Genomic DNA, 15,469 nt, shown 5'->3' with positions numbered 1-15,469 from the left:
CGATGAAACTTTTGAAGCGCTATTCGATGCCACTATTTAGAGAACATTGATAGCATATGATTGATTGTTTGATTAGCCTATATATTGACTGAAGTCTCTCTTGAGAATATTTCACTCACATGAAGACGTTACCATTGCCGGTGAAGGGCTGCAAAATTTAGGCCTATGCTCAGCGCTTATGGCACTGAGGGATCTTTATCGTGCCAAACCTGCTGTGACAAGGATCTCAGTTTTTGCAGTCCTATCTGAAGGACCGCCCCATTTATTCGCCTCTTACAACAAGAGGCCCAGGGGCCTTATAGGTCACCTGAGTATCATGTAACAACCTTCCAATGTTTGAATTAGATTTGTGTTTAAATATAAGAATTTTACTTTTGGATGGAAGAAACATTGAATAGCTATGTGGTCAGCCCCGCCTTTGCACCAGAACCCCTGACCCAGGGGCCATAAATTTCAGTTTTGAAAGAAGCATCCTTGATGATCATTATCATACTATTAGTTTGTCTACTTAATACCCAGCAGCAGAGGAGAAGATTTTCAAAGAAATAAAATGCATTTTCACTATATGATCAATAGGGCCCCACCCTAATACCAGAACCCCTGACCCAGGGGCCATGAATTTCACAATTTTGAAAGAGGCATCCTTGCTCATCATAACCATGCTATTGGTTTGTCTACTTAATACCCAAAGACAGAGAAGAAGATTTTCAAAGAAATAATGCATTTTCACTATATGACTTATAGAGCCCCACCCTAGCACCAGAAACCCTGATCCAGGGGCCATGAATTTCACAATTTTTAACAAGAGGTACTGTGAGCAATGCTCACTAAGAATACCCCCCGCTTACCCCAATCTCCCAAAGGGTGTTGGTAATAGGTATAAATTACCTCTTTTCTGAGTGTTGCTACTTCGATGTCCAGTGCACATGACCTTTGACCTTTTGACCCCAAAATCGATAGGGAACATCTTCATCCCATGGGTAGTCCATATGTTTGATGTGGTGACTGTAGGTGGAAAGGATAACGCTTTAGAGCCCGGAAACCATATTGCTACTTCAATGCCCAGTGTGCGTGACCTTTGACCTTTTGACCCCAAAATCAATAGGGATCGTCTTCATCCCATGGGTAGTCCATATATTTGATATGGTGACTGTAGGTGGAAAGGATAACGCTTTAAAGCCCGGAAACCATATTGCTACTTCAATGTCCAGTGCGCTTGACCTTTGACCTTTTGACCCCAAAATCGATAGGGAACATCTTCATCCCATGGGTAGTCCATATGTTTGATATGGTGACTGTAGGTGGAAAGGATAACGCTTTAGAGCCCGGAAACCATATTGCTACTTCAATGTCCAGTGCGCTTGACCTTTGACCTTTTGACCCCAAAATCGATAGGGAACATCTTCATCCTATGGGTAGTCCATATGTATGATATGGTGACTGTAGGTGGAAAGGATAACACTTTAGAGCCCGGAAACCATATTGCTACTTCGATGTCCAGTGTGCTTGACCTTTGGACCCCAAAATCGATAGGGAACATCTTCATCCCATGGGTAGTCCATATATATGATATGGTGACGGTAGGTGGAAAGGATAATGCTTTAGAGCCCGGAAACCATTACGTCTACAGACGGACGGACGGACGGACAGATGGACAACCCGATTCCAGTATACCCCACCACAACTTGTTGCGGGGGGTATAAAGAGGCATCCTTGCTCATCATTACCAGTTTGTCTACTTAATACCCAGAGACAGAGAAGATTTTCTACATTTTCACTATATGACCAATAGAGCCCCACCCTAACACAAAAACCCCTGCCCCAGGGGCCATGAATTTCACAATTTTGGTAGAGGGCTCAACGCTCATTATAATTATGCCCACAGTTTGGCTTCTTGATGTCCAGGAGTAAAGAAGAAGATTTTTTAAAATTACACTCATTTTGATGGTTTTTGCCCCACCCCTCAGGCCCCAGGGGGGCAGGGACCACGAATTTCACAATTTTTGTTCCCCTCCACCCACAGATGCTATATGCCAAAATTGGTTGAAATTGGTTCAGGGGTTTCAGAGAAGAAGCTGAAAATGTTCAAATGTTAACGCACGACGCATGACGAACGACGACGGACAAAAACAGATAGCAATAGGTCACCTGAATGAATTCAGGTGACCTAACAAGCAAGGGGTACTGATCGATGACTATTTTAAACCGGACCGACAGTTAACGACAAATTCACAAAAGGTTTGGTGATGTCATATCAAAATTCAAGAAAATGCTCAAAGCGATGCAATGGATATTGCATTTGCAATGAATGTCAAAACTGGATGTGTCCCTAGCAATATGCATATCTCTGAATCGAAAGTTTGTAGAAATGAAACTTAAATAAAATGCTTCAAAAAGACCTTATCAGTTAATGTTGCAAAGTACATGTATTAGGTATAAAGAAAATAAGTCTTTGAAACCTGAAATACTTCTTATTTATTGTAAACTATATCAACAAAGTTGAAAAATATTAAGTTTATGTGGTAAACAAATGATATCTGATGATTTTAGATCTTTATTTTTAGGCGCCCGCTTTTTAAAATCACACTTAATTCAATTAAAAATATTTATATTTCTTGTATTCGCTCGCCTCATAATTTTTATCTCCAAAATTAAAAATAATATTTGTAAAATAATTTCGCCCTCTCGCCTCACTTTTTTTGTTTGAAAATCCGAAGAACTATTTTACAAATTGGTGTGGCCTAATACAGAATTCACTGAATTTACACACATGTAAAATCTGCAATATATGCCTTTTATCCCAAATCTTCTCTAAACAGAAACCGCTGACCTGGCGTGACAGGGAGGAGGTGTAATATGGATTTTATAAATTTTTAAACTAAGATGTAAAATCAAGTGTGTAGCCTGCTGATATATTACAAATTCCGCAATGGGTGGTATTGTTTTGAGTGTCCATGCTTGTGGTGTTATTTAAGAAATAAACTTTTATTTTTTAAGATATATCAGGGTATGAACAGCGACACTTAAAGTCGGCATACTTCATGAAGTGCACCTACATGTACAATACTGGTTTGTAAGACTTTTAATTAAAGTAAATTACGGCTGAACTTTAAATTGGTATCTTTAACATTGATATCTCAAACACCATGCATGGATATGTCAATTGAATATGAGTTGGTAGTTTTAACTACATTTTCTTTACTATATACATAGTTTAACTTCTGATCAATATCTTGAACCCTAGCTCGTACAAGTCGACTCCATCAAGCTCAAGATTTGACTGTATACTGATTTTGAATGATATACATTTACATTATAGGTGTTTACCAGACAAAATGTTTTGTTGTTGCAGTAAAAGCATGTGCTTAATATTGATTTGAAGTCTATGATCATGCAGGACTCCCATTCTGTAGCTGTTTAAGAACAGGTTGATGGTCATAAGTTGTAATATTTTTTTGTATGACTTGAAGAATGTAGACGATTAGTATATTCAGGACATACAAATAAGTGTGTGCACATTGTCACTATCCATGCTTATTGTCTCCGTTCACACTACATCATGGCCGTGGTTGTATGATTAAGAAAACCCTCAACTTTATGAATATTATATTTTATATGTTCATATATCATCCAAGGAGGGGGGGGGGGCATTTGGAGGTTATTGTGTGGTTCGTAGCAGAATAATCTGAGGATGCTCTGTGCTCCGGCATATTTTTAAATTGAATTTTTACGAATTATGCATTTTATTCTCATCAAAAGATTTTTCTGCCAGTATGTGACTGTATTCAGTGTCATGCAGTACTCTCGGAATGCTTCATCTCTAGCAGCTTAACTTGAATATCTTCTAAGAATTTAGATTCTTTTTCTGAACAGTTATCACAGACAATATCAGAATATTCTAGGATTTGTCTAATAAATGCGAGAATAAATCTTAACAAGTGATTTATGGATGACTTTGTACATTCAATATACAAATACCCCCCCCCCCCTCTTTTTGTTTTTAGCTTTATCATAGATTGAATGTATATGTATTATATGTGATGTCCTCATGGCGTCACTTTAAAATTTAATTTAGACCAACCTGACTAATAGGTGGCCCATATTCACCAAAATTTATATTAAGATTCACCTGGATGTCTTTTCCTAGAAAAAAATATGATATTAACAATTTTTTCAGGATTGAATGCTTAGGTCATTCATCCATATGTTCCGAATCATACATAGTTAGTAAGTGATAGTGTAATGAATCATACATACGTAGTAAGTGATTGTGTAATGAATCATACATACGTAGTAAGTGATAGTGTAATGAATCATACATACGTAGTAAGTGATTGTGTAATGAATCATACATACGTAGTAAGTGATTATGTAATGAATCATACATACGTAGTAAGTGATAGTGTAATGAATCATACATACGTAGTAAGTGATTGTGTAATGAATCATACATACGTAGTAAGTGATTGTGTAATGAATCATACATAGTTAGTAAGTGATTGTGTAATGAATCATACATAGTTAGTAAGTGATTGTGTAATGAATCATACATAGTTAGTAAGTGATTGTGTAATGAATCATACATAGTTAGTAAGTGATTGTGTAATGAATCATACATAGTTAGTAAGTGATAGTGTAATGAATCATACATACGTAGTAAGTGATTGTGTAATGAATCATACATACGTAGTAAGTGATTGTGTAATGAATCATACATACGTAGTAAGTGATAGTGTAATGAATCATACATATGTAGTAAGTGATTGTGTAATGAATCATACATACGTAGTAAGTGATTGTGTAATGAATCATACATAGTTAGTAAGTGATTGTGTAATGAATCATACATAGTTAGTAAGTGATTGTGTAATGAATCATACATAGTTAGTAAGTGATTGTGTAATGAATCATACATAGTTAGTAAGTGATTGTGTAATGAATCATACATAGTTAGTAAGTGATAGTGTAATGAATCATACATACGTAGTAAGTGATTGTGTAATGAATCATACATACGTAGTAAGTGATAGTGTAATGAATCATACATACATAGTAAGTGATTATGTAATGAATCATACATACGTAGTAAGTGATAGTGTAATGAATCATACATACGTAGTAAGTGATAGTGTAATGAATCATACATACGTAGTAAGTGATTGTGTAATGAATCATACATACGTAGTAAGTGATTGTGTAATGAATCATACATACGTAGTAAGTGATAGTGTAATGAATCATACATAGTTAGTAAGTGATTGTGTAATGAATCATACATACGTAGTAAGTGATTGTGTAATGAATCATACATACGTAGTAAGTGATAGTGTAATGAATCATACATACGTAGTAAGTGATAGTGTAATGAATCATACATACGTAGTAAGTGATTGTGTAATGAATCATACATACGTAGTAAGTGATTGTGTAATGAATCATACATAGTTAGTAAGTGATTATGTAATGAATCATACATACGTAGTAAGTGATAGTGTAATGAATCATACATACGTAGTAAGTGATTGTGTAATGAATCATACATACGTAGTAAGTGATTGTGTAATGAATCATACAGAGTTAGTAAGTGATTGTGTAATGCTGGGATGTCATTGTTTGTATAACAGTCTCCTCACCAAAAACAAAGCTTAATATTATTTAATAAATCAATTTTTCAAAAGGCTTTCAATGTAGCCATGGATTTTATACACACAGGCTGAAATTAGCCTTTGGTAGAAAAGACATTACTTCTCTGCCATTTATGACGTGTTGCAGTTGTTAAACCAGTATATTATGCGGAAAACATCAATGATTCCATTGACATAAATTTGAATGCGATATATTTATTAATAATATGAAATGCTGTCTGACATGTTTCATACCGATTGTGAGGTCGTTCTTGGTACACTGATTTTGACTACAGATAACTTCGTTTACCTGATAAGGATACAGGGCTCACGACAGGTGTGACCGGTTGACAGGAGATGCTTACTCCTCCTAGGCACCTGATCCCACCTCTGGTGTGTCCATGGTTCCATGTTTGCCCAACTATCTATTTTGTATTGCTTATAGGCAGGGGTCGAAATTAACTTTTTCTACCACAGGCTAATTTTAGCCTGTGGGTAAAAAATGCACAGGCTAAAATGAAAGCCTACAAGCTAAAATAAAAATAATGAAACAGTGCTCTTTTTATATATATATTTTTTTTAATCAATGATTTTTCCCATCATTACTGAGCCTAGTGGGTCAACAGGCAGCATTTGGACAAGACACTAAGTTACGTAAGTCATATGGTGCAATGTCTAGGTCTCTTGATTATCGCACCTCTAGCAGTCTAATCCACAACTTGTTTACCGCAGGTCTAGATCCAGTCTTCCAATTTCATGCCACATCAGGGTTGTCACTAGTGATTTTTTAAAGCGAATACAGGACTCATGGTTTTATAAGCAGCATGATCACGAGTCCTATGACTTTTTTGATAATCGTTTACGCGGTGAGAAATGCACCCGTGTCGTCACTACAACCCGACCTCAATATGACAATAAATTTAGATAGGACATTCTCATGATTCTGATAAAAATAACTACTGGAAGACTTGGTAAAACATAGACTCCGATATTTTTTGTAGATAAATGAATAACAAAAACATCATACTTGGAATTATTCAATTTAATCACCCCTATAGGTGAATAGGACTCGTGGCACATGTCGATATGTGATGTTCGATCTCTAAAGCATTTGTTTGACTCCGAGTTTCTTAAAAAATCATAAAAGAAAAATCCGGATAAAAACGGTTATTGAAATCGGTCGTTCATGTAAGCGTTTGTATGATTCAGAATGCAAGTTTGAGAAAAGCGAATAGCGCATCACCGTATAAAATGGATACGATACGATCATGGTTTGTAAATCACCACTCGCTAAGATTTTCGAGTGTCCATTATTTTTACTCGCTATTTTTCAAATGTACTCGCATTTTGCGAGTATTTCTCGCTAATTTCGAGCCCTGATAGGAGTTGTGAGATTGATCACTGTTTGTTATCTTCACCTTTCATGAAACTATTTACTTTCATCTAATTGAGTGGTACAAAGAAAATATCTATACATTTTTAGGTCACCTGAGTAAACTCAGGTGACCTATTGCAATTGGTTGTCATCGTGCATCGTCCGTCATGTGTTAACAATTGAACATTTTTAACTTCTTCTTGATAACTACCAGTCAAATTCTTTTCAAATTTGGTATGAAGCATCTTTGGGACATGGGGAACATAAATTGTAAATAACATCCTCTTTAGTGCTGTTGATACTATATTGAAACTGAATAGATATTTAGAAAGAGCAGGTAGTCCTTTACCAAAATTGTAAATTTAATGATCCCAGGGGTAGGGGTTTTGGTATCAGGGTGGGGCCAAAATTGTCAGTTATTAAATGTGTGAACAATAAACATTTTTAACCTCTTCTTGATAACTATCATTCCAATTCTTTTCATATTTAGTATGAAGCATATTTGGAACAAGGGGGACATAAATTTTAAATTTCAGGATTCCTGCACCCCTGGGGCCTTAGGGGCGGGGCAAAAACTGCCCAAAATTGACCAATTTTCAAAAGTCTTCTTCTCAAGAATCGCACATGTGTAAGAAAAACTAAATGCATGTTGATGGAGAACAGGAAGGCTTCTACCAAAATTGTAAATTTGATGATCCCCGGAGTAGGGGTTCTGACCCCAGGGCAGGACCAAACTTTTTATATAGTGTTAATGTGTAATTTTGCTGATACTGTATAAAATCTAAATGCATACTTAGGAATAGCAGAAAAGGATGTACAAAAAATGGTGAATTTCAATCAAAACCCAGGGTTATGACTTTAGGAGTCATATCTTTTGATGTTTTAATGTTAATACACCTAGCTATTATTTTATAAAGCCTTTCATCAGTGTATGCACTTTTGAAGGCAGTGAAGTTTTAAGAACACATCTTGTTTTATACTGTTGCTGAACATTAGAATTTAATTAGCTTAGATATTCAGAACAGGAATTTTTTTTTCTAGATTTCATAACCCATTGAAGTAGTGATACTTTTCACTAGTATTCAGGTAACCGATAAGGCCTGTGGGCCTCTTGTTGTACATGCGCCAAGAATGCATATGAATCTCTTTATTCAGGAACATTTCATTCATCTTTTTTATCACTTATTTCAAATTTTACTTTTTTGTTTAGTATATGTAAAAGTTTTTTCATGTAAAAAATCTGTTGGATTTGATGCATATTTCGAAAATTATTAACATGTCTACAACTTTTTGGGACAATCAACCCTAAGGCTTGTAGTTAATATGCAAGCATCATCAGTTAGTGCAGATTCAATTTATTCAAATCACCAGCCCTTTAGGGTATGTGCCACAATAGGTCAAATGTTTGCATGGCAATATATGAGGAAATTTTCAAGTCTTTTTCTCATGACCAGCAGGGGGTGGGTGGTGTAAGGATGGTGTCTCGATATAGGATCAAAATTTGACATTGGAATATGTATAATCTTTCTATCAAAAACCACTGGCCATGGTTAGGCATATTAATATGGAAGCATTCCTATGTAGTGCACATTCAAGTTCTACAAGAGATGGGCTTCAATAGAGATTCAGAGATTTACATGAGAACATGCATATATATAGGGAATTAAAAAAAAAAAAAAAAAAAGTAGCAGAGCCACATTAAATTAGATCAATATGCAAATGTGCCCAAGTTGTGCAAATTCAATTTCCTTCACAGACCCTTGGGTTAATTAGTCATATTGATATTGAAGCATCCCCATGTCATGTAGAGTGAATTCAAGTTTTATAAAGTCATAACTCCAGATAGGTTGGGTTCATAATACAAGCTAGGTCAAGATTTGTGATGGAATTTAATAGTTAAAAATCTTCTTATGAAGAATATATAGCAGGGCCAAGGTGACTCAGGTGAGTGTTGTGGCCCATGAGCTTTTTGATTCATATTTTATTTTATCCCCCATGAATACTGAACGCACTTTTAATGATTTGTGATATCACTTTTAAGAGATTGTAATATCACTTTTGATAGATTTAATAATAATCAATATAATGCATTGTAACAAGCTAGAAGAAGGTGTAGTGAGTATAGTTTTAGATAGCTTGATAATTCTGAGTGATCAATGCATCCCCACATTCAGCGTGACCCGCACAGGATGATACTGATGATATCTATCATCAAAATTTACATTTTATTGAACACGACTGAGTGTTATTGAGTTTGTCTAGTTGGGGAACATTTAGTTTGTATTTATGCCAGCATTGTGTCGGGGAGTTTTCACATGGTATGTATATATGTTATTGTCTGTTTTGTAGGGGTTGTGGCAATGCACAGGGGATACTAGGATAAATTGAAACAAAGGGATGTTTTTATAGATTTGGTGATAATTATATTATGATTAATTATCTTTGTTAATTGCTGTTTTTATAATTTGTATGTTTCACACATAAGAAACCTCTTGGGATTAGAATTTTATAATCATGTATTCGAGCTGAAAATTAGAGCTGTTGCATAATATATTTGTGATATGTCTTCAATTTTTAATGTTATCCTGCGCATCAATTTGTACATACAGGTGTTAACTGCAACTCAGTGTAGGAAATCTGAGAGCATTTTTCTCTAATCTCATCGTAAATCTAAGTTATCAAATCCTAATTTGACATATAATTCAATTCTTTCTTATCTCATTCGGAATCAGTTGTTAACATTTAATTCAATTCTTTCTAATCTTATTTTGAATCATTTATCAACTCTGTAAGTTTGACATCTAATTCAATTCTTTCATATACTGACATTAAAAACATTTATTACATATGAGGGGAAAGAGGCTTGATTTATTATTGTGTGATAGGGGATTCAACTTTTGAACAGAATGACTAATTTCATGTTGAAAAGAACATGTGGGAGTTGTTTGGTCATTAGGTACTGAGGAATTTTCCTCCAAAGCTTTGAAAATAAAGTAATATTCAGTTTACACAAGTGGGTAATTAACATTTGGGAATACCATGCATAGATGCTAATTGTTTACTTAGCCGTCTTGAGGTAAAATGTAGAGAGTGTTTGCTGGGGTGACGCGTGCATTAGATGATTGCCAAAAAGTTGAAGAAATTTGAGTTTCTGTAACAGTTTCGTGATTGTGTTATTATCAAGGTTTGATGGCTGCTGAACTTTACAGATTATTTTCCTGGAAAGGGGAGTGATTTTCCTTTATCTACATACTGTACAAATACTGATGTAGAATGATAATCAAATATCTAGATCATAAACACCAGTTCTCCACTGCAACATGGCATGCCCTATCCTAGTGCTTTCATATACTTAAAGTGATTATATTATTGCGGCTATTGAATACACAGCCAGTGCTAAACTTTGACAATATAATTGAACTTCTCAAGATGCAATTTGAAAGTATATAAATTAAAGTCCATGAAAGAGTTATTGTAAGAGTTTTTGTTAGAGTTATGTGCATGCAGTTAAAGTAATAGTTGCATGTAGTACACAGACAACCGAATATGAGTACTAGATAATTTTAATTAGATAATGGGCTACATTTTAATAGTGCATCATCACCTTAAAACATTCTTTACTTCGTGTAGAAATTGTACAGCTGAATTTCGCTAAAATCGCTGCTGAACATCTATGACTTATGTAGGACCTTAGAGGTCTAGGGCTGAATTATAATAATAAAGCTCTAAAAATGATGTAATTTTTACAAACTTTTCTCAAATTTTTGGTATCTGGCATAAAATCTGCTGTACAGTTAGAATGAGCATGCCTAGAAACCTTTAAGACAAGTGGGAATTGTATGGCACCAGGCTTGGATTTCTAAAAAAAAATCTCAGACTTTTAAAAGTTTCAACTTAAATAATTCAGTGATGAATCCCAGTCTGGGTATAGGGGTTTATGTAGGTCCATGGGTTAAGACTACATGAATCAATATAGTGCAAATGCATTAAATGATAAGGTCAAGATAACGAACAGTGATCATCAAGGTCAAGATAACGAGTAGTGATCGTCAAGGTCAAGATAGCGAACAGTGATCATCAAGGTCAAGATAGCGAACAGTGATCATCAAGGTCAAGATAACGAACAGTGATCATCAAGGTCAAGATAACGAACAGTGATCGATCTCATCAATCCTGTAAAGAATACGTCAAAATCATGAGTTGGGCAAATACAGACCCGTAGATAAACCAGAGGTGGGATCAGGTGCCTAGGAGGAGTAAGCATACCTTGCTGACTGGTCATACCTGCCGTGGGCCTTATATCTTGATCAGGTAATCAGAGTTATCCATATAGTCAAAATCAGTGTGTAAAGAATGGCCTAACAGTTGGTATGAAACACATCAGACAGCATTTGACCCAATGACAGGCTGTATTGGCAAACTACATGTAGATTATTAGAACGACCAAAGAAATTGCGAATTGCTGACTTTAAATGAGACTGCAGTTGAAACCCCTTTAACATCTACTTGATTGTCAATATAGCCTGCCTCAGTTTTAAAACCGATCATATGCAGAACAAGCTCTTGTGTATCGAATCAGTTGACAGATATAAACACCATAGGCTTGATTGAAGTTCTGTCGCCAATTGAAAGACCAGGGTTCTCTGAATATAGGGCCTTTTAAACTGTTTAAAAATCTTTTTCTCTATACTTGAACATAGAAAACATGCTAGGCATTAAATTAGATCAAGTATAGAGACTTAAATTCTATTAATTAGATTGTGAAATTCATTATTCATGTTTCAGACCTTAGTATGGGCTATGCAGATCAGACAATGAAAATCCATTTAATGATTAAAAGAACTAGGGCATATGCAATGTTTCTGACATTTTCTCTAAAAATTGTTTTTTCATCTCAATATATGAAGAATTTTTGTAGGGTTTCCGAAATAGGTTTATTTTTTATTTACATGTAAGTAGTGATACTATTGTACTTGATTAAGTTGTATATTGGCCTGGGTAGTTCAGTGTTTAGATCACCTAACTACCTGGTAGTAATGCAAGGGTCCTGGGTTCGATACCCGATTGTTCCAAGTATTTTTACATGCAACAACATTTAGAAACTATCAAAATATGCCAACTCTAACTGGTTATATATCCTCAAGTTTTTTGTAGAAACGAGATAGAATACAAATGTATTGTGTGTGAAATGTCATGAAAAATTATGTATGACATGTGCATGTATATATTGAGAAACATTGCATGTCCTTGATAAGTATCTTTTCATTGTATATTTATTTAGTCTTGAACATTTAGGAAATAAATTACATGCACTAGATGGATAATTAAATTTGGCATGGTACTTTATTAAAAAATCGTAAAATTCATGACTCGTGGGTTAGTTCTGACTCTAGGGTGGGACTCCATGTGTCTTGATCATAAATTGAAAATGATCAAATTACGTTCTTTAATCTTTAACATTTATCTTACATGTATACTCAAAAATAGAAATTGTTTATGATTGGACAGTGTCATAATACATATGTAACATCATTTGACCAAGGTCAAGGTCATTATTTGAATATTTTTGATTGTTATCTGAATACTGATTGATGATGTATTGCACTGTCTATATAAAATAATGCTTTAAAAAAAAAACCGAAGAAATATTTGGTAGGGTTATGCACCTTGTTCAAATTTGCTCATGGGCCTCTTGTTAAAAAGCATTTGTCAAGGATACAGTGTCGATTTTTAGACAGTTAAGCTAAAGTTGATCCACTTCTAGGGAATAGGATTATAGCCTTGTTCTACACGTCTGAGCACAATTTTATAAGGAGAAAGAAAATCAATGTTATTTATTCAATAGAATTTGGAATCCATATCAATTTGTATATTAGATATTCCTAAGTTGTGTGCAGACATCACTCAGTTGTTGAGTCAGTTTATAGCTGACTAAATGGACTGCTTGCAGTAGTGTTAACATATGGCATGAATTACAAACTAAAGAACATGGCCTCCAGTTCCTTTCACAGCCATATTCGTTATGGACGTAATTGTGCAAAAAGGAAGATCCTATCATTGTGTATTTCATAGTAATGGTAAATCAATATGGCAGCGGGAACTAGAGTTAGGAACACATTCTTCCAGGTCCTTTAGCAGGGATCCGAGTTGTCGTCCTGCAGTAGGAGTGTGACCTTATCAGAAAAATCATTTCTCCTTATCAGGGGTGGAAAATTAACGGAAAGGGTTTATGTATTAACAGATTTGTTATTGATATCAGTGGATTTACTCGGTCTACTTCTGTCTTACAATGGCTAATTTCCTGTGACATTTTGTATGCATGGATAGCATGTATTTACAGGTGAGAAATATTTCTTCTGTTATTGAACTACAGCTATTTAAATTCTGTTTCTGGATCTTTAGGGTAGATGTGTTGTTGACAAAGTCTTATGCAACATGTTATTAGCAGTGGAGTGACAATTGCTCTCCGGTATGAGATTGATTTCCTATATATATACAGGGCACATATCTCCTGTAGAAAGAGTGTTTGCATATTTATCTTGTTACATCAGTCCTAAGAACACTGTATTTTCACTTTGATGATGTAATTGCTTGGGAAGTAGCCATGGTGAGTCATTGCTTATACATATGAAGCAGGAAGCCATGTAAATATATGTTCAAATATACATAAATATTATGTCCTTGAGATTTGTAAGACTTTTTTTCTGGATGAAGTTAGGCTGAGTTAAATAATTAAAGCTGTTGCTTAATGGTAATTGACCTATAGAAATTTGAGTCCAATTTTTTTTATTTTTTACGAAGGGGCTAACTCTAAGGGATGGGGGGATAACTTTAAGGGTTGGGGGATAACTTTAAGGGATGGAGGGATAACTTTAAGGGTTGAGATGGGTTGGGGGGACTTTCTCTAAGGGTTGGGGAGGGGATAACTCTAAGGTTTGGGGGACTAACTTAAGGGTTGGAGGGACTTATTAACTCTAAGGGTTGCACCCATTTTAATGAAAGCCTGCATGTGCAGACACTGAAGCTTCTGTACAATTTTGAGATGGTTTGTTTCATGGTTTTATGTTTTTGTCATTTTAGCTGGATTATGAATGATTGCAATATAGAAATTCAAGTCAGTGCATGGTGATAAACAAAACCCAAGGAGAGAGCATTTTAAGTTTTAAGATCTTGTGCTTAATTCTTTTGTAAACATCTAACAGTTGAATAGCCTAATGTTCATACAAACAAAAGTAAAGAATAGCCTAATGTTCATACAAACAAAAGTAAAGAATTATAAGCCTAATGTTCATACAAACAAAAGTAAAGATTTCTGTAAAATAGCCTAATGTTCATACAAACAAAAGTAAAGATTTCTGTAATAGAATAGCCTAATGTTCATACAAACAAAAGTAAAGATTTCTGTAAAATAGCCTAATGTTCATACAAACAAAAGTAAAGATTTCTGTAATAGAATAGCCTAATGTTCATACATACAAAAGTAAAGATTTCTGTAATAGAATAGCTTAATGTTCATACAAACAAAAGTAAAGATTTCTGTAAAATAGCCTAATGTTCATACAAACAAAAGTAAAAAATAGCGTAATGTTCATACAAACAAAAGGACATTCAAGATTGCTGTAATTTTGTACAATAACTTTCTCTCCTTTTTTGAAATCTTGGAGGGAGATCTTAAGTTAGGGGCAACTGTCCCCTCGGGCTTTCAGCTCTGAAATCTGTCACTGCAATATGCTATTCATGCAGTATGCCTTATCTTAATCAATTTCTATCAGATAATTAGCATGTGTATCATCTGTGCAAAAGTGATTTGATATTGTATAGATTCCAAAATATTTATATTCCAATATATTTACCTTTGATATCTTTACAAATTTTAACAATGTCATTTCCTTAGTAAAAATAATGTGCACATGAACCTTGATAAATGTGTACAGGTCATGTAGTACATCTAATGGCAGGGAATTCCAACAGAAACGAAAGTATATAGAATGTAAAGATAAGAAATTATAAATTTTATTTTTCTGCCATTAAAAGTATGTTGGCGTGATGCTTTGCAGTACATATTCTCATGTATATCTTCAAAAATGAAATTTTTTTGTTGAATATATACATGTATGCGAGGAATTATACTTATTATCGTGTAATTTCGTAGGAAGACCCATTGGTTGTGAATTAAAATTATACTCAGTTTTCCTTTCATTGCTGAATTGCATGTCATTGATCAACAGATAGTCATGCACTCGCATGCAAATTATCCATTTTTTCATTGTACATACGGTTAATTATCTCCTATACCGACAAATTAGACAGTAATTCCTAATATACATGTTTCTGTGGAGACTGTCAAGATCTGTTTTTCGATATTGACTTGCACAGTTTTACAGTTGGACTTGGAGAATCATAGAGCCAGCTTTTACACGACTTGTTGTCTACCTTGTCTTGTGACTGGCTGTATATAATTCTGTAGACT

The 15,469-nt window shown here is 34.6% G+C and overlaps 1 protein-coding gene across 4 annotated transcripts in view; it reads left to right on the top strand.

Annotated features, from left to right (window-relative positions):
* LOC125664136 (endothelin-converting enzyme homolog) overlaps window positions 1-15,469 on the top strand; it is a 51,976-nt gene that overhangs the window by 1,998 nt on the left and 34,509 nt on the right. Inside the window, exon 1 of one of the 4 annotated variants that reach the window (XM_048896696.2) lies at window positions 9,041-9,317. The exons of 1 other annotated variant lie outside the window; for it this stretch is intronic. In XM_048896696.2, coding sequence (XP_048752653.1) covers window positions 9,315-9,317 — 3 coding nt within the window. In that variant the 5' untranslated portion in view covers window positions 9,041-9,314. Of the gene's footprint in view, window positions 1-9,040; window positions 9,318-12,900; window positions 13,340-13,442; window positions 13,607-15,469 lie in introns of those variants that run through there. 2 more of the 4 variants (XM_048896695.2, XM_048896697.2) reach the window with 2 other exon arrangements.

This window comes from Ostrea edulis, chromosome 1 (genome assembly GCF_947568905.1).
Source record: "Ostrea edulis chromosome 1, xbOstEdul1.1, whole genome shotgun sequence".
Classification (NCBI taxonomy): domain Eukaryota; kingdom Metazoa; phylum Mollusca; class Bivalvia; order Ostreida; family Ostreidae; genus Ostrea; species Ostrea edulis.
This window is presented reverse-complemented; position numbering and strand designations above follow the sequence as displayed.